Source organism: Glycine soja, chromosome 15 (assembly GCF_004193775.1).
Source record: "Glycine soja cultivar W05 chromosome 15, ASM419377v2, whole genome shotgun sequence".
NCBI classification, from domain to species: domain Eukaryota; kingdom Viridiplantae; phylum Streptophyta; class Magnoliopsida; order Fabales; family Fabaceae; genus Glycine; species Glycine soja.
Window position 1 is genome coordinate 43992204 of NC_041016.1, and position 19608 is coordinate 44011811.

Here is a 19608-nt window from a genome sequence, read left to right on the forward strand (position 1 = left end):
CCTGCTTAGAAAAAAGTTAATATATATTTCAACTTTTGGGGCAACTTTTACATTGTTTTTAAAATTTCTAACGCAAAAAAAGTTTTTCATTGTGCATATTCACGGTTAATTAATTTACAGAAATTAATTATTCTTTAAAGCTATCTTACTATTATTATGAAAAAATATTACTATTTTTTAAATTAATTAAATATTTCGAACACGTATGAATCAATTATCTTGTGTCTATTTAAAAATTTGAATTAGCTTGGTTCGTGTTTTTTTTACTTCCTCACACCGGCCATTCGCCTTGGAAAACAAACAAATTTTAATGATATAACTCAAAATCACTCTCAAAAGGACAAAAAAAATATCACAAGTTTATAACTCCTATACCCTTCAAAGAAAACAAATAAAATGGGAGAAAAAAATGAAAAGAAAGGATAAATTATGTTTTTAATTTCTCAAAATATTTTAAAATGTTAATTTTAGTCTCTATAAAAATTCCATACGTCTTGCCTCTCAAAAATAAAAATAAAAAAACCATTCATCTTTAGCTTTTACATTTATTCAGAAACTCGTGTTTTTAGTCTTTGATTAAAGACTGCAACTACATTACTTTTAATAAATGTTAGAACTAAAAATGTATTAAATTTTTGTAGAGGCTAAATCCAACATTTTTGAACTATTCTGAGGGGGAAAAAAATTACATCGGTCATTTTCATTGAGCATAAGGTGTCTTGATATTCTCCACTCAAGGTTTCTACCATCTACCAATGCAAAGTTTATAACTCAAAAGGACAAAAAAAAAACATTACAAGTTTATAACTCCTATACTCTTCAAATAAAAAAGTAAAATGGGAGTAAAAATTAACAAAGAAAGGATAAATTATGTTTCTAATTCTTCAAAATATATTAGAATGTTAATTTTAGTCTCTATAAAACTTCCATACGTCTTGCCCTTAAAAAAAATTCGTACGTCTTTATAGCTCTTACATTTATTCAGAAACATGTGTTTTTAGTCTTTGATTAAGGACTGCAGCTACATTACTTTTAATGAATGTTAGAACTAAAAATGTATTGAATTTTTGTAAAAACTAAAACCAACATTTTTGAAATATTCTGAGGGCAAAAAAACTTACATGGGTCTTTTTCATTGAGCATAACGTGTCTTGATATTCTCCACTCAAAGTTTCTACCATCTACCAATACAAAGTTTTGCTCAATAAATCTTAAAGTTAAGTGTCCCTTAAGGTCAAACATATACAACAAATTTGAGTAAAACCAAAGCATAACTTTCAAATTTACTACTATGATAGAAGACATCTTTGAAAATCAAACCCTTTTCAAATGATCATTAAATTAAGAAATGGAAGAGGGTTATTACTTATCACCAAAGGATATTGGTGACAACCTCCGTTAGAGAAGATGGCCAATAATAAAATAGAACCAAAACACTACCTCAACGGGAGAAATCAAACAGAAGAAACAAAAAAACACCACAAAAGAAGTGAAAGAAACCAGGGTCGGCTCTAAGGAAACACTCTCTGTTCCACCATTGAATGATGTATTAATAAGCTATATTTAAGAAAACATATTTATAATTAAAAAATATAATGGCGACTTTGTATAGCTAATTTAACTGCATTCATTATTCAGTAATATCGTATTAAAAGTGTCATGTTCTTCATATAGTTGAGAATTTTGTTGAAAAGTGCCCTAGTGAATGCATTTTTTTTCATCTTATAAAATAAAATATGGATCTTACATTAGAATTTATATGTTATTAATTTATTAGAGATCGATGGTGTCCAAAATGTGAATATCTTAATATTTTTTTAATGATGAGATGGAAATTTAATTTAATTTCTCTGATTAACTAACTCAGAACATTAATTATGATGTATAATATACTAGACTATTAGGTTAGTGTTCTGCGACTTATACGGGACATTAAATTTATATTTTATAATTTATCTGAATAAATGTTATATTATTTTAAAATTTTAATGTATTATTAATTATTTAGTTTAAATTTTAATAAATATATGTTAGTAAATATTTAAATATATTGTTTTAGATATACATATACTTTTGAAAAAATATTATTATTGAAAGTGTTGTCCTGGATAAGATCTTTGTTTACTTTAGTAATATTTTGTATGCTCATTTACTATTTTCTTTTAAAAAATTTAATTTAGTTATTTTTTTTATTTTTTTTATTTACATGTTTGATTTGGGATAATAAAAATTGAGGGAAATTGTTTAATTACAAAAAAAATTATTATTATTTTTATTTAGTTTACCTTTTTAATCTTTAAACGTTATCTAAAAATATTTTCACGGTAAAAGAATGTAATTAAAAAATGACATCTAATTTTCATTGGAATTAAAGGAAAAAATAAAGTAGATGGCATAAATATATTTAGTCATTTACCTGCATATATTTCATTTTTAGTTTATTATGGTTAATTCTTTTTTTTAATTAAATTAGTTCCAAAAACAACTTGTTTGTTAAATATTTTTCGTGAATAAAGGCTATAAGAAATGAATCTTTATTAAAATAAATAAATATATAATTTTGGGTGATTAAATTTCAATCAAATATTTACGAAGGAATATATTTTTGTCAATGATAAAATCTTGTATAATTTTTATTTGTAAAGTCTAATTTTTAATATGTTAAAAAAATGTTATTAAATAATTTTATATAATTATTTTATAATAATTCATTAAATATTTTTCATGAATAAATGACACAAGAAACGAAATTTTATTAAAATAAATAAATAAATGATTTTTCCTTCATTAAATTTCAACCAAATATTCATGGACTGAGGGATATTTTCCATCAATGATAAAATATTATATCATTTTTATATGTAAGACCTAAATTTTAGTATAGTAAAAAACGTTATTAAATAATTTTGTGTAAATATTTATAATAATTATTATAAAATATAATAATTTATTATATCATTGTTGAACTAAAATATACACCAAATAAAACTTATATAAAAAACTAAATTCATATAATAGTTAGTGCAAAAGTTTAGTTGCAGAGTATTTTTTATTAATTTGGCTGAAACAAATATGTTATTATTAAGGTAATTATTTAAAAGATAGATATTATTAATAAATAAAAAATTAAAATGATATAAAATATATTTATTATTACATTTATTATTTTAAAAAATAAATATAAAAATATCATGTGACATCATCCCATATAATATGATAGATACAATCACTAACACATATATATTTATCCATTATTGTTTTACAATGCATATGTATCCTAATTATATGTTGCATACTATGTGCCAACACCTATTGGCTCCATGTTTTCTGACGTAACAAAAAAATCGGCACTTATTCTTTTGCTATCAAAATTTTATTATAAAAACATAAAATCAATTAATGATTACTAGCTAGCTATAATGAAGAAGAACTATAATTACTCGACCAGCACACATATTCCCCGTATACTAATTAATTCTGGCCTTTTTCTACATGTAATCATGGTTTGAGCTACCTCCATTACTTGCAAAGAAAATAAATTGTTACGTGACAAATTTCCATTACTATCTAATATTGGCTATCCAAACCCATTGATATATAGAAAATTAAAGAACCTTACAGGTTAAAAAATCTTGTTACGATAAAAATAAACTAAGTTGATGTTTGATTTGCGTGTGGGGAGTTCCAAACTCAGTTTGGACAAAAATATAAGTTTAATATTATATTTAATTTTTTCCTAAAAGTATGTTTAATGTTAAAATTTAATTTGAAAACTCAATTTAAAAGAAATAATTATTAGAATATTTTTACAAACTCAGTTTGCAAACTTAAATTTAACTCAAACTTAAATTTCTAAACTATAATTTAAACATGCACAATACGTGACTGTCAAAATATCTTTATTCAATATCCATGAACAAAATTACCTCTAGCTCGCAGAAAATACTTATCTCTGTGTAAAAACACATTAGGGTTAATTTGTCTAATAATTCATTACCTTTTTTAGTTTTATGATTCATGATAGGTTGGTACAAAATTTATTTCACACTCCTCGACAACTCATTCACTTTTGAAAAGTCTGTGTAGGTGGGTTATAACTTGCATATCTTTAATAAATGTTTTGGCAACAATAGGCATGAAAAAATTGGCACTTCAATGCAACACTTCTGAAATGCCAATGCTCAATGACATTTTGTTTGTTATATAAAATGAGTGATCTGCTTGTGACATCAAACAAAATTATATACATACAGATTCAAAGAAATAAAGTCACCACCGTTTCATATTTTGTTTTCATCACTTTGTTATTTTTTACACAAAGTTAATGTCACATATTATTTTTTATTTTTAAGTGAATTCATTGAAAGATTAAGATTGTAATCATGATGTATTCACAATTTAAAATAATTTTATATTATTATTTAATAAAAAATTATTATTAATATAACTTTTAAAATAATTATTATAAAAACTAACAAATTTATTACACATGGTTAAATAGAGTATAAAACAGTTTTAATTGTGAGTTCAAACCTATTTTCCCATAAATCAAAGCATGTTATTTAGATTTACTAAAATAATATTAGTTTTACATAAAATTTTGAATTACGGTTTAAAACTTGAAAAAGAGTGATACTCACATTTAACATTCAACTATGCTTAATTGCTTATACCTATTTGAGTTTGTTTAGTTTAATGAATCTTTCTCTATTTTAAATAAAAACATTTTAGGACATATTTTTCAGTGAAATCATTTTCGGGATTTTTTTTCTTCATTTTTATCTCTTTCAAACTTATCCTTTTCATCTTTATTTATAAATTGAATCTTAATATTTTAAAAAGAAATTATCAGTAGTAAAAAAACAACTTTGTATGAAAAATGAATTTTCTTTATCATAAATTAAAAATTTATACGTTAAAAAATATTTATTTATATAATTAAGCATCAGAACAACTAGTATAGAATTGTTCCAGCTTAATTGGAGATATCGAGTCTTAGTGTGTAATTGCATTAAATACTTGATAGAAAAGTTTTGCAACCCATTTAATTTCTTGTTTCAAAATATTATATAGTAAATAGTGGAAATATATATTTTTTATTTTCTATTATATTTATTATCACTATTTCTTATATAAATTTTTAAAAATAAAAAACAAAGGTGAAAAAAATATAAATATAAATATTTCTTTTCAAATCAAACAATTCAGTAAAAGGCTAAATATATTTTTAGTAATTTTAAATAGGAAAATGTTTAATTTTAGTCTATGAAAAATAGATATTATCCTTTTAATTTCTCATTTTTGAAAACATGGTCATCGTTCTTAAAAAAAAACATTTCCTTTTGATTCTTGGCTTATAAAAACAAAGACTGATATATAATATATTTTCATAGATGAGATTTAAAATGAGACCATTTTTTTAGAAATTAAAAAAAAATATTTATAGAAATTAAAATCACATCTTAAGTTAATTGAATAAAAGATAATGTGATTTAGATAAAAAAAATTATTTTTATATTATAGAAAAAAATAACATTAGTGCACAAAGATTTTGATAATAATTTTCAAGGGTAAGAAAACAATTTTTCTTAAATAGTACCATGTACCAAAGGATTAAGGAAATAAACGAAAAAAATGTTATGATCAAAAGGCAAAGCTGAACATTTTGTGAGAAAAGAAGAAAGACAAAACTAAAATTAGGTGTAAGTTGCTAAAAATGGCTATTGACAGACATGCTCTCCTCTCATTCTTCCAATTGTGAAGTCTGCTATTGCTTTTAGGAGCCAAATTCGGAATCAATAGAATGATGAGCTCAATCTAAAGAAAGAAACCCAACAAAACAAAAATTAAATAAAGAAAGAGAATAAAATAAAGACAAAAATTAAAGTGAACATTTAAATAATAAAAAAAGAAAAATTTACATAAAAACAAAGACAAGGAAAAAATTAATAAAAGAAAAAAAAGAAGAAAAGAAAAGCCAGTTACTGGTTCCAACCAACCTTTTTGCTTTCCCTGTCAATCCAACAGCACCAGTTTCTTTCAAAATCTGAATTCAACCCATTTCACAAACCCAAATTAGGAACCAAAATCTGGGGAAAAGAAACAAACTTGGCATTGGGTTTTGGATTTTGATTTTGTCAATTTTCATTCCCTTTGTTTAATTAATTTTTCTCCTTCTTCTTCAGAAAAAAAAATGTCTTCTTCTCTGAACAACATTGTGCATTGACAACATACACAACACAACAGGTATTATTATTATTATTTTTATCCTCACAACATGTTCATTGATGGGTGAATGAATAGGCCAAAGGGTGTTTGTTTGTTTCTTGTAGGGTATGTGTGAGGGAGGGAAAGAGGGTGGAAGGGGCAAAGTTGAAGCCTTTTAGAGAAGAATGAACAAAGAGCTTACAAGCTTTGTGAAGGCTTGGGAAGCAGCAGTTAGGAAATCAGCAGGTCCAAAGAAGAGGGCTAATAGCATCTTCACACCAATGTCTGTTGCCCATGTTGATGATGATGATGATGCAAGGAATGTTATTGTTGGTGAGGTTGAGAAGATTCTCCCCAATGGTGACTTCTACACAGGCCAGTGGCTTGACAACAATGGCCCTCATGGCCAGGGAAAGTATTTGTGGACAGATGGGTGCATGTATGTTGGGGAATGGCAAAAGGGTGGCATCATGGGAAAAGGGAGGTTCAGTTGGCCTAGTGGTGCCACCTACGAGGGTGATTTCAAGAGTGGTTATATGGATGGAAAAGGGACTTACATAGGGTCTTCTGGGGACACCTACAAGGGTTGTTGGGTAATGGAGTTGAGACATGGCCAGGGGACTCAGAGTTACCCTAATGGAGATTTCTATGATGGGGAATGGAGGAAAGGGTTGCAGAATGGACATGGGAGGTACCAATGGAAGAATGGGAACCATTACATTGGACAATGGAGGAATGGTTTGTTCTATGGGAATGGCACCATGATGTGGAGCAATGGGAATAGGTATGATGGTTGTTGGGAGGAAGGGTTGCCTATGGGGAATGGCACATTCAGGTGGGGTGGTGATGGGAGTTTCTATGTTGGGGTTTGGAGTAAGGATCCAAAGGAGCAAAGTGGGACTTATTACCCTTCTGGCTCTTGTGCTGGTCATTTGGAATGGGATCCTCAGGAGCTGTTCTCTGTGGACTTGGTGGAGTGCAGTGTTTGTTCCCTTGAGAAGGTGGCAATTTACCCTTCACAGAAGAGTTTGAACATGTTGGAGGTGGATAAGATGTGTAAGAAGGGGACTGATGGGAATGGGAGGCCAAAGAGGATGTCAGTGGATGCAAGGATTAGTAATTACAGCTCTGAAGATGGTTCTTATTCCTCCTATGATGTCTCAAGGAGTTCTCAGGTAGATAATTCTATTCCAAGAGTGCCACATTTGAGGTTGAAGGCTCCAAAGAGACAGGGAGAGACTATTTCTAAAGGGCATAAGAACTATGAGCTCATGCTTAATCTGCAGCTTGGTATCAGGTACTGATCACAGCTGTTTTCATGTGAATTGTGTTTATTTTCTCTCATTTTTTTTTGTCTCAAAAAGTTAAACATTTAGCCTTTTCTTTTCCTTTTTTTTTTAATTTCTGTTTGAGTGGTAGACTGATACCTTGTATCTTCTAGGATATGAGGATTTAGCTTATTTTAAATGTTTGTCTCAATGGTTATGGTGCAATGATAATATGGCATTCTGAAAAACAATAATTTCTTTCCATGATTCTTATTTTAACTGCGCGATTATTAATTTCTTGTGCCATAGCACAGACATGCTGTTGGAAGACCTGCTCCAAGTACATCTCTTGATTTGAAGTCTTCTGCATTTGATCCTAAAGAAAAAGTGTGGACTAAATTTCCACCAGAAGGATCCAAGCACACACCACCTCACCCTTCTTGCGAGTTTAGATGGAAAGACTACTGCCCAGTAGTGTTCAGGTAAGCTTTTGATCAAACTCATAAGACTAAATAAATGGTTCTCTCTTTTTTTTAGTCCACCAAAATTTTGTTCATCAAGTAGGTGAACCGTGTTTTGTATCTGAATCTGCAACCTGTTGAGTATGCTCTTGTGGATTTGTATCCCACAGAGTCTGACTGTTAGAACTTTATTCATCTGTCTTTTTTTTTATTTTTTATTTTATATATATATATATATATATATGCAGGGCTCTTAGAAAACTGTTCAAAGTAGATCCTGCTGATTACATGATATCATTATGTGGGAATGATGCCCTTCGGGAACTCTCTTCCCCTGGAAAAAGTGGAAGCTTTTTTTATTTGACCAATGATGACCGGTACATGATAAAGACCATGAAGAAATCAGAAGTAAAAGTGAGTTCCCTTTTAGTTGGCTAGATACTAGATATAATACAAGCCTTGAGGTTTTGAAATTCTCCTAAGTCCTAATCATACACTTTGCTCATCTTGCTTTTGAAGAATTAGAAAGTTTCACCAGTAATCCCAAGTTTTCAGAGAAGTAGTGCAACAATTTTGAGTATCACTAAAGAGCAAGAATTACTATATATTCAGAAAATTTATCATAAACTTGCACATTATGGCTCGGTTTGAATAACTTCTCCACAAGTACTTATAGAAGAAATAAGGTAAAACAAATCAAACTTGTTTTATCTATTATTTTCTTTTCTTGCAAGTCTTTGTTGAGAAGTTTGTTTAAACAGAAATCATTTAAAAGTTTTTTCAAGTTACTTGGTTACAACTGTAACAGGTCTCTTTGTCTTTGATGTGATGGTTTTCGGTTGTTGCTTCATTACAATTTACAAAGGTTTTTTTATTATCCACTAAAAGATACTTCATTCAGGACTATATAAATTGATTGCAGGTTTTCTTGAGAATGCTACCTGGTTACTACAAACATGTTCGGGCTTTTGAGAACACTCTAGTCACCAAGTTCTTTGGTCTCCACTGTGTTAAGCTAACAGGAACTGCACAGAAGAAGGTAATCCGAAGTTTGGATAGGTTTCTACTTTGACAAAAATGTATAATTAACCATCCTTTATAAATTTCAGGTACGATTTGTTATCATGGGAAATCTATTCTGCTCACAATATGCCATCCATAGGCGCTTTGACTTAAAAGGTTCGACCTTCGGTCGCACAACTGACAAACCCGAGTCAGAAATAGAGCCTACAACAACACTCAAGGACCTTGATCTAAATTATATATTTCGGTTGCGGAAGTCTTGGTTTCAAGAATTCTGCAGGTACTTTATCACTTTTTGTTGCATCCATTACTGTGTACCCCATTTAGGAAACTTCACTGCACTTGCTTGTTTCATGCATATGTCAATATAACATGCTATATTTCCTAACATTCATTTGTGCAGGCAAGTGGACAGAGACTGTGACTTTCTGGAACACGAGAGGATCATGGATTACAGTATGTTAGTAGGTCTTCACTTTCGAGGAATGTCGTGTAGTGATAATGTCACTCCCTCTGGTTACAGTCCAGGCACTCAAACCCCAACTGGTTAGATCTTGTCTTGGATGGATTTTTCTTGATTATATTTTCAACATGATTTTTTTTCTGAACACATGGACTTACATTGCAGGCCATGGTAACTTTGATGATGGAGCCCCTCGTCTTTCTGGAGTGGATGTTGATCATCTTGTAGTAGATCCTAGTCGGTATAGTCTATCAACACATCATGACATAAGTTTCAAATTTTCAATAATTCTAGTTCTGATAGCTTAGGCAATGCATTTGTCATGACATAAGTTTCAAATTTTCAATAACTCAAGTTCTGATAGCTTAGGCAATGCGTTGTTTTGCAGTTACTATTTTGCTAATGCAACATGCATGCAGTAATCCTAGTATATCATGCATTGATGAATTCATTGTTGATGCTTTTTTCATCACATTTTCTGCACTCCTTTTTTTTTGCCCTCAAACTTGTATAAATATTTATCTTGCTTCTTGCACCAATACTAAAGCTTTTACTATCATAGATTCATACATGGATTCTCTTCAGTCTGGAATGTTCACATTTTTCTGAAAACATTTGCATTCTCGTTCATCTTTCAGGTGGGTTCAATTAGGTATAAACATGCCAGCACGGGCTGAATCAACAGTGCGAAAAAGTTGTGACACTCCTCAGCTGGTTGGAGAACCAACTGGGGAATTATACGAGATCATCATCTTTTTCGGGATCATCGACATATTACAAGACTATGACATTAGCAAAAAGCTTGAGCATGCTTACAAATCATTTCAATATGATCCAACTTCAATCTCCGCAGTTGATCCAAGGCTATACTCAAGACGGTTTCGTGATTTCATCTTCAGAGTTTTTGTAGAGGACTAAACATATTCAAATTGCAGTGACAACACTAACCATCACAATGATATATCCATGCACAGAATGGCCACTAACATACTAGTTGGAGGGTATTCTGTGATAATAGACAGGAGGGGTTACATGTTTCTGAAATTTGTTCATCTTCACCCTCTCACAGTTTGTGAATTTTATATTAATTATAGTCACAGCTAATGTATGTTGTAGTTTAGATCAATGTTGTTCAGAGTTACTCAAGCCTTTTTCCAATTGTAAATGAATCAACAGAAAGGGTCAAACAGCATTGGAAATTATTCTTTTTGTAACTTTTTTTTTACATATATATATAATATATCCCAGGTGAGCCTCTGGGGTCTCAGCGCTGAATAAAAATGTACAGAAAATTAAATAAAGGGCATTAAGATTTTTGTCTACAGAAATGTATGGATCATCTTTATCACCTTAGGAAGGAATTTGATTGTAAGTTAACTAATAACTCAATTTTGTGTAGTGGTGCACCTTTTTCATAGTATGGTTTTTTCGTGACCCTTCATTTAAATGAACGGAAATGTTATGCAAACATTTTTAGGGTGTTTCTGCTTTTGCTTTGTTTTTTTGGCAATTTACTATACCCTCCTTTCAAGCAAAATTGCAATGTTCGATAGATTGGTAGAAGAGATATGAAGAATTTCAAACTAATAAGGAACTTTGTACATTTTTTTTGTAAGGGCTAAAGTACTATGAACAAGATTTTTTAAGCACCAAATTATTTTAGTGGTTTTCCTTGCTCGAAATGGGTAATTTTTCAAGACAAGGTCTCGAGACAACATGGCTTGCTGAATTTTTCTTAGAAATGCGAACCTAATCTTCTGCATCTGCACCCTATGTGTACTTTTAATAGAACTATTGTATAGGGGGTGTGCTAGAGTAAGACCAGCATTGGTTGTTTCTCACAAGTCAAAACATAGTTTTGAAGTGTTCTTATATATATATATATATATATATATATATATATATATATAGTCGAGGCTAAATATTACGAGATTTATTCGTTTTTTGGTGATTAATTGGTTTATTTAATCTATTTTTAATGCACGGCTCATTTTAGCTTCAAGGATTTTTTTCTATTATTGATTGATTTTTTTTTTGTTTTTTTTTTGGTATAAAGACAATAATAAAGATCAAATTTAAGTTCTCATAATATCTCCGATCAAGAAACTTACCAAAATTTCTCTATTACTTTTTAAATAATATTTTACATTTCCTTATGATGTTACATCATATTTTTTTACTTTAAATAACTTAATCAAATTTTTACTACAATCAATAAACTCATTAAATTTTCTCAAATGGATTCCAAAAAAAAATATTTTATATTTTATTGTTCATCCTAATTTTAAGTTAATATATTTAAATAATAAACAAATATACAATAAATTTTAATTAAAGAAAATTTAACATTCAAAATTAAAATACATAAAATGTAATGCAAATTAAAATTAACAATAACTTTTAAAATATATAAAGAAACATAAATAATTTATCATTAAAATAGTTCAAGTTTTGTTATTCTCGCGTCTAAAACATTTTCAAATATACTCTACTAAACCTGCTTGAAGATGATGATATATTTCTTTCTGTGATATATGTGCTTTTCTTTCTAAATATATTCTAAAATCATCATGATGTCCATTAGAAACTTGTATTGAGACATCATTGTTTAGACCATCATATGAACAATCAATATTGACATCATATTCTATCATCTTCTATAATCATATTAAGCAATATTATTCATGCATTCATTATCTACTTCTATGTATTCATACCACTTGTGTGTAACACCCACAAAACTTTTGAACTACACCATTCATTTTTGTCCAATGAGCTTTTAGCCTTTGTCGTCAGATAACATGGTTTTTATCATGGTAATTTTTTATCCTTGACAAAAAGTCATCTCTCTTTTGATCAACCCCAACAATTGGGTCCTTTGAAACATTCAATCATTCACTAATGAGTAGTTTATCCTCACTCATTGTAAGCCTTTGTTTAGAATTCACATGATCACTCTTGCTTATATCTTTATTGATTGCAACATTTTCCAAGTTAATTTAGAAGGAAATTGAAGGAACTTGAGACTTTGGTACGAATCTCACGGATGTTTGCACTTGTTGATCATAACAATCTCCATGTGTTAATCATAGCAATTTCCATGTGTTGATCATCTCTGAAGCACCACCAAACTTGATGAGACTAATTGTTAGGAAGGAAAAAATTATTTCACTTTGGTCCAACAACATTACAAATGGATTATCCATATAAGACATATTTGGTGGAAATAAACTAATGAATGAAATTTGGGGAAAAAATCTTCATGTTTGAGTTATTTGAAAAATTTGAAGATTGAGGAGGATTTTAAACATTGTGAGTATTTGAGGGTTGCCAATTTTGCATCCAATTGAAGTAAAAATTGGGATTATTGAAATTCATTTTTGTGTAAAAAGAAGAAAATACAAACAATAAAATTTAAGAGATTAAATAGATGAAATCAGATCAGAAAAATTGTTGTAAAAAATATTACCTAAATGTATGATTTATAAACCACAAACTATATATTGTATAACGTTCAAGAGTTTAACCATAAAAAAAGTACTATATAACGGTTCAATGTGATTAAAATGCTTTTTTTATATATAGGTTTTAACGTTAGCAAAGAAAATTTACCTAAAAAAAACGTTAACAAATTTTTACATCCAACAGTTAGATTTATATTTTTAACGTTAACATTAAATGCTTTTTTTAGATAAGTTTTTGAGTAAAAAAAATCTGTCACCGCACCGGTTTTTTTCAAAGTCATCTCCATTTTTTTTTTTTAATAATATACTTTGCAAATAGACGACCTTACAACAAGAGAAACACTTGATGCAGCTGGTAATTCTCTTTTGAAATGGGCCCCACCAACTTACTCTCCAATGCAAAAGAGAAACTTCGGTGAGTTGCTATTACTGTATGTAATGTTATTAGATTTCCAACGGTTATTGCCTTGGGCAGAGTATTGGACCACTGGATTAAGAATCGATCCATTAAATCACCGTTTAATCCATATAATTTGATTTATATTAAAAAAATTAAATAATTTCATAATATGTAACTTTATACACTTAAAATTTAAAATTTAGTAAAACATATTTAAAAGAATATATAATTATGTTTATTTAAAATTTTAAACATCTATTTTAGAATTCAGTATAAATAACTTTAAGCTAAACTTAAATATATATATATATATATATATATATATATATATATATATATATATATATATATATATATATCAATCATTGTTGTATAACAAAAGACATAATATAATATGCACAAATAATTTGAGGGAAAATAAAAAAATGATAATAATTTTATCATCTTAAATTTAAAAATGTGGTTATGCTTGGTAAATAAATATATAAAAATCTATAAATAATACAAGTGTAAAATATAAATTGAATTTTCTTACATGAGTGATGTTGAATTGAAAAAAAAAAGAACTAAAAAATGTATAGTCCACTAAGTCAATCGGGTTACTGAGTCACCGGTTCAAGGTTGAGTCTCATTGAGTCAAATCGAGTCGCATACACAACCGATCTAACAAGTGACTCAGACCGATTGAGTGCCCGATTCTTAGACCAACAAGTCGACCTATCAAGTCCAAATCAAGTCTAATTATTATATTGTATGCATTAGGAAGATAACTCCCATTAGAGTTGTCTCGTACATCTATTTCCAATCATTATCATTTATCACTAGGTCAACCTTAATGATTCATTATTGATGGATTCACTCATATAACTAAAAATAATATTTTTTTTTCATATCTCTACAAGAAATAGTCTTAATGGCTTTGTTGCATATATGTGATATTTGAATTTAGGACTCACTATTTCAAGTCTTTTCTTTTTATTTTTATTTTGTGTTTATCTTTTTTCTCGTAGAGAAGTAAAAGGAGTTGAGTATTAATTTTCCATCACAGATGTACATCCTCTTCAGTGGTCCAAATTTTTGGGTGCCTACGCAGAAGAGTCTCGCATATTTGTTCGTGTCTCCATGCATGTGTCATCACTCACAAGAACTAGCATCATATAAATTTAGGTCTCTTTCATAAATTTAAGTAATGCTTAATATCATGTCGAATTCTTATTTTGACCTTAGAAAATGAGCTTTTAAAGGGATTAAGATATGCCAACAAAATTCAATATAGATAGTAGACAGTTGAGTTGTTTAAACACATTAATTATAACTCAATATATGGTAGTGTATATAGAAAAATGCTTTTGTAAGAAAAAACAAAAAAAAAATCATTTTTGTGTTCACAACTAAAAAAAGCTATTTTTACGACACATCTTCAAGGTCGGTCGCAACAAAACCGTCGTAGTAGACTGTGCGGTGGCATTTATGTAAATATGGTACTTCTACAACGATGTTTACTTCTAACACCGTGTTAGTAGGTTAGGCAAGGGAATTTTCGCAATTAAGTGGAACTTATTTAAGACGGTGTATTTGTAAACACCATTGTAGAAATCGTGAGATACAAAGAACCTCAAAATCATATTCCTGTCGCGCACTCATTGAACCTCAAAATCCCTCTCTCTCAAAATTCTTCATTCAGCTAGCGTCACGTTTTGGCCTGGCGACTCTCGCACGACCTCTGCAAAGGAACCCTAGCTTGTTGCACCACCCTGACCTCCGTGTCGCGTGTTGGCTTGACTTTCGCACCACCATGACCTCGGCCTCGTGCCCTTTAGTTGTCCTGCCCTGCAAGTGTTCGCAAAGGTAAGCTTCTCTTTTTCTTTCCTTATTTGGTCTTGAAGATATTAGTTGCTTAAGGCTTGACTTAACTTTAGGATGAGAGCAATAAAAGAAGAGTTAACTCCCCTTGGAATGTTATAATTTTTGGTGGAATTCTTGAATGGCCCTCACAAAGTCATGTTTCAATGTATGCCAAAAGGATTTCAAGAAAAATAAGTTAAAATGATAAGGGTTAGGACTTTTATTCTTAGCATTTTAATTGCTTGTGCATTTGTGGCCAACTTCGTATGAACATGAAACTATACAATAATTGAATCCTCTAAAATAATTAATGAACAAACATATTTTAGGGATTTTTGACGCAATTGGTAATTTCAACTTTTGTCTCTAGACTTATACCACCCTCATGAATGTCATCACCAAGCCTGTTACGTAGAGCTGCAATGGTTTTTTTTTTCCTTTGTTCATTTTTCTTTGTTGTGGATCAATTGAGGATGATTTGCTTTGAATGGGATGCAATCATTGATCAATTGAGGATGATTTAACAGCATCACCAAAATTCTAAACTTTTCAAACAAGAGGCACCAAATGTTTGAATTAGAAACCAAGGAAACCAAAATCGCAATTTTACTAAAATAGGGAGATCAAATGTGTAGTTTACCCAATTATTTTCTGCTACCATGGATCAAAGTTTATGAATAACGTGTGTTGGACTGAATAACATGTGTTGTATTTGAATGATAATTGTACAGTAAATAAGTTTATAGAATTAGAATAATTCTATTTAGGGAAATATGCAGGAAACAAATCAACCTAAATTCTTTTTCCCTTATGTTTCGTGTTTGAGTAGTTAGTGTGGTAATTGAAGTCTCTTTTGGTTCGAAATGAAAGGGATAAGAATTACTCATATGAAATTTAAAGGGAAGTTTAGTTTAGGTCCATGAAATAAGTTGGTTTTTTGTTTTGATGGAAGATTGATGATGTTCAATCACATGATAATTGTTACAGCTAGGGATATAATAAAACTAAACTTAGCTTTTCATGTATTGTTTAAATTCAACACGTTAATTGATCATTTGAACTCTTTGTAGTTGAATAAACAAGCTCAAACTTGAAGTTAGACTGGATTTTTTAATCGAGTCAAGCTTAAGCTATATAAGCTTGAAAATAATAGTTTGTAATCACGCTGTTTTTGTGACGATGCTACAACTATTGTGCTTGGTATTTGATGATCAAATTTTGTCTTTATGATTGTGTTACTAATGTATTATCTTGTTATCATCAATTCTAACTAATTCTTCCATTGTTCCTTTAATATAACATTAATGTCTGTTCTTTTTGTGAATAAGTGGCCCACAAAGGGATAGTCAAGTTAATTCCAGAAAATATTTCAAAGTTTGAAGTTGCATAGTTACCCATCTAAATACTTAGATGCAAGAAACTAAAGTAGGTTAAAGATGTAATAGAGCTTCCTAAATCTCGTACTGTCTATCTGTAGTTTTTGGGCTTTTAGACCTCTTTTGCACCCAAAAAAATGAACTAAACTAGGTAAGGTGAAGTCACTCTATGATGCAAAAAATTGTTTGAAATGATTTGTTGTTTGGTGTAGTATTGAATTATGTAAGATATGGTAGTTTTTCAAGGCCCTCTAATCAAAGCAACTTTACATTTTGTCAACTATATATATATATATATATATATATATATATATATATATATATATATATATATATAGTCAACTATATTTGTATTGTGTTGAAAGTATCTTCATTCCTCAGCATTTTGTAGTCTAGACTCAGGACACGCATATTATGTGCTTTGTGTCATAAAAGCTTGTTTCAGTAACTATTGCTTATTTACTCAAAAGTTATACTTTCCTTAGAGTATTAATTGGTATAATGATGCCATGTTTTTTTTATACTAAATTTATCTTATGCTCAATTTCTATCATTTATGTTTTGATTTGGTGTTTATGCTTCTTGAGCAAGGTGCAACTTTTGTTCAAGATTTTTTTTTATTTTATCAGGAGTAAATGTTGCTACATCTTTATCCAAAATTCAAGATAGAATACAGATCTTCTTTGCTTTTCTTTTTTGGATGTTTCTAAGGTACCCAGAGCATGTAATGGTTTTACCATATTTTTAGATAAAACAATATATGAATGAAGGTGATCACCTTTTACTTCATGAGTATCCACAACTCATGAGTATCCAGAAAAACAATATAGGAATGGAGCTGATAAACTCATGAGTATCCAAAACTTATACTTCACTCATATAAAATGATAGAACACCAAAAAGACACCAAATCTGTGACCTTGCTTTATGAAGGATGGTTTGTGAGTGCAACAAATTTACTTAGGTTGCTGAATATTATTCTAATTGTTGAATCTACCAAGTTTGAGTGTCATCAATCAAGTTATTAAGTTGTTGTTGCTGATCTCTGGTTGCTAATGGATTTAGGAAATGAATATGGTACCTTAGGCATTAGAGTTTTCACTTCTAGTGTGTGAAAAAGGAGTCTCTTATTTATTTATTTTTTCTTTCTAGACTGATGAAATGTGAAGGACATGGGGTGTAAGTGTAATGAACGCCTTTTCTCCCTGCACACAAATATGCAGATACAATTGGCTCTATTTGGATTTTCAAAGGAAGAAATAAGGAATTTTATAGTTTGAAATTTAAATTGTAATGTGCGATGGAATATTAATTGGCATTGAGGGATGCATCAAGTTTACATTGCGTGGGAATTGGAGATGGCTAATCTTAATGTTTTTGTTTTGTTTCGGTAGTTGGATTGGACCTGGTTGTTCTTTATGATTGTGTTGTCCTTGTCATTCAACTTATGTTGTTTAGTTGAGTTTGATTAAGTATGTTGTGTTAATTTCAGGTGCACTTCTTACTACTGGTGTGCTAATGACTGCCTTAATCAGTTTTTGGATAGGGACATGCAGAAAAGATAATTACCTAGGTAGATTGTTAAAAAGAAGTTATTTGTTTGTTTTCTATGTAAGCATGTTCATGGTGGTTTTATATTTTATACATTATCGATTAATGACAATAATGTTGATGCTAATTCCTTGTATTATCTTTGATATATCTTGTTTCTCACTAATTCAATGTTTTTCATAGTCTTGCAGTATTGTGTACAAAAGAAGGAATTGTGGTGTGTGTGTGTAGCCAACTGTGTGATCTGCCTCCCATTGTAGATTGAAAGTGAACTACTACCAGTCTGTCATATCTGGTAAGTAGAAGTTGATTATCTTTTGTGTGGGACCTCACGAATTATGCAACTGAGAAGTAATGCTTTTTTCAACAGGATTATATTGTTGTTGGAAATAAATATATATTTTTAACATCAAACTATCATGTAATCAATTCTAGCCTTTATAATAAAGTATTTTGTTTCTTTATCATATTTAAACTGTTTGATAAAATAGTACATAGTGGCATGTGAGGAGGCAGCTAAGGAAGCAGTTTGCATGAAAAAGTTCATTTCTAAACATGGTGTGGTTCCTTCAATGGGAGAATCATTTTGCAATTGCTCAAACAAAAGAACCACCGTCACACCAAAAGTCCAAACATATTCTACGAATATATCATTTTATTAAAGAAATCATGGAACACGGTGACATTAAGATTGAAAAGGTAGAAGGGAAGGATAACGCGACACTTCCATTAACCAAGACACTTGGCATAAAAGAGTATCACAAGCATAAGCGGGAAGTAGGAAAGAAGTACATGAGTAATCGACTCTAGTGTAAGTGGGAGATTGTTGGGAATACATGTGTATGCCCAAGGTCAAATTATCATGTAATCAATTCTAGCTTTTATAATAAAGTATTATGTTTCTTTATCAGATTTATACTATTTGATAAAATAGTTATTTTGATAAAGTTCTTGATTATAATTAAAGACTTGTTATCATAATAGAGATTATGAATATGAAAAACAAGTCTCTTATAATTTTAATCTAAATTATTCTTGATCATATGATTATTGTGTATTGGAGAAAATAATTTAGGTAGATCAATATATGTGTAATAGTATTCATTGGATGGATATTAATGTCTCTTTTATTAATTTACTCATATAAATTATGCACATAGGGATGTGATCATTGAACTGACTCAAATGAGATTTCCTAATGGTTGATATTACCTTAGGGATTGTCGATAGGTAATTCTCAACAAGAAATGTAAATTTTTCTTTGACATGAGATTATTATAGTAATTAACAAGTCATTTCTTATATCTAAATTTTGGACACTTAATGTTTTATAACACTAGTTGAATGAACATTGGATATAAATAAATACTTGTAGGGTTAATGATTATTCAAAAAGGATTCATCAACTCTAGGTAATGAGTTTGAGTTCTATAATAAAATTAAAACCTTGGCAAGGAAAATGAAATGAATGAATAAATGAGTTTCTTAAGTCATTAACTAAGTAAATTTATTGATTAACTTATTTGAATTTGACATGAATATCATATTCT

General features: G+C 29.6%; 1 protein-coding gene across 1 annotated transcript; it reads left to right on the forward strand.

Annotated features, from left to right (window-relative positions):
- Nucleotides 1–5941: 5941 nt before the first annotated feature.
- Nucleotides 5942–10698, forward strand: LOC114387454 (phosphatidylinositol 4-phosphate 5-kinase 6-like). The gene is made up of 9 exons (XM_028347648.1): nt 5942–6246; nt 6333–7504; nt 7790–7957; nt 8185–8350; nt 8859–8975; nt 9046–9239; nt 9363–9505; nt 9588–9663; nt 10061–10698. Exons 2-9 carry the CDS (start codon nt 6393–6395, stop codon nt 10338–10340), a joined length of 2256 nt encoding a protein of 751 aa, XP_028203449.1. The 5' UTR covers nt 5942–6246; nt 6333–6392; the 3' UTR covers nt 10341–10698.
- Nucleotides 10699–19608: the final 8910 nt, after the last annotated feature.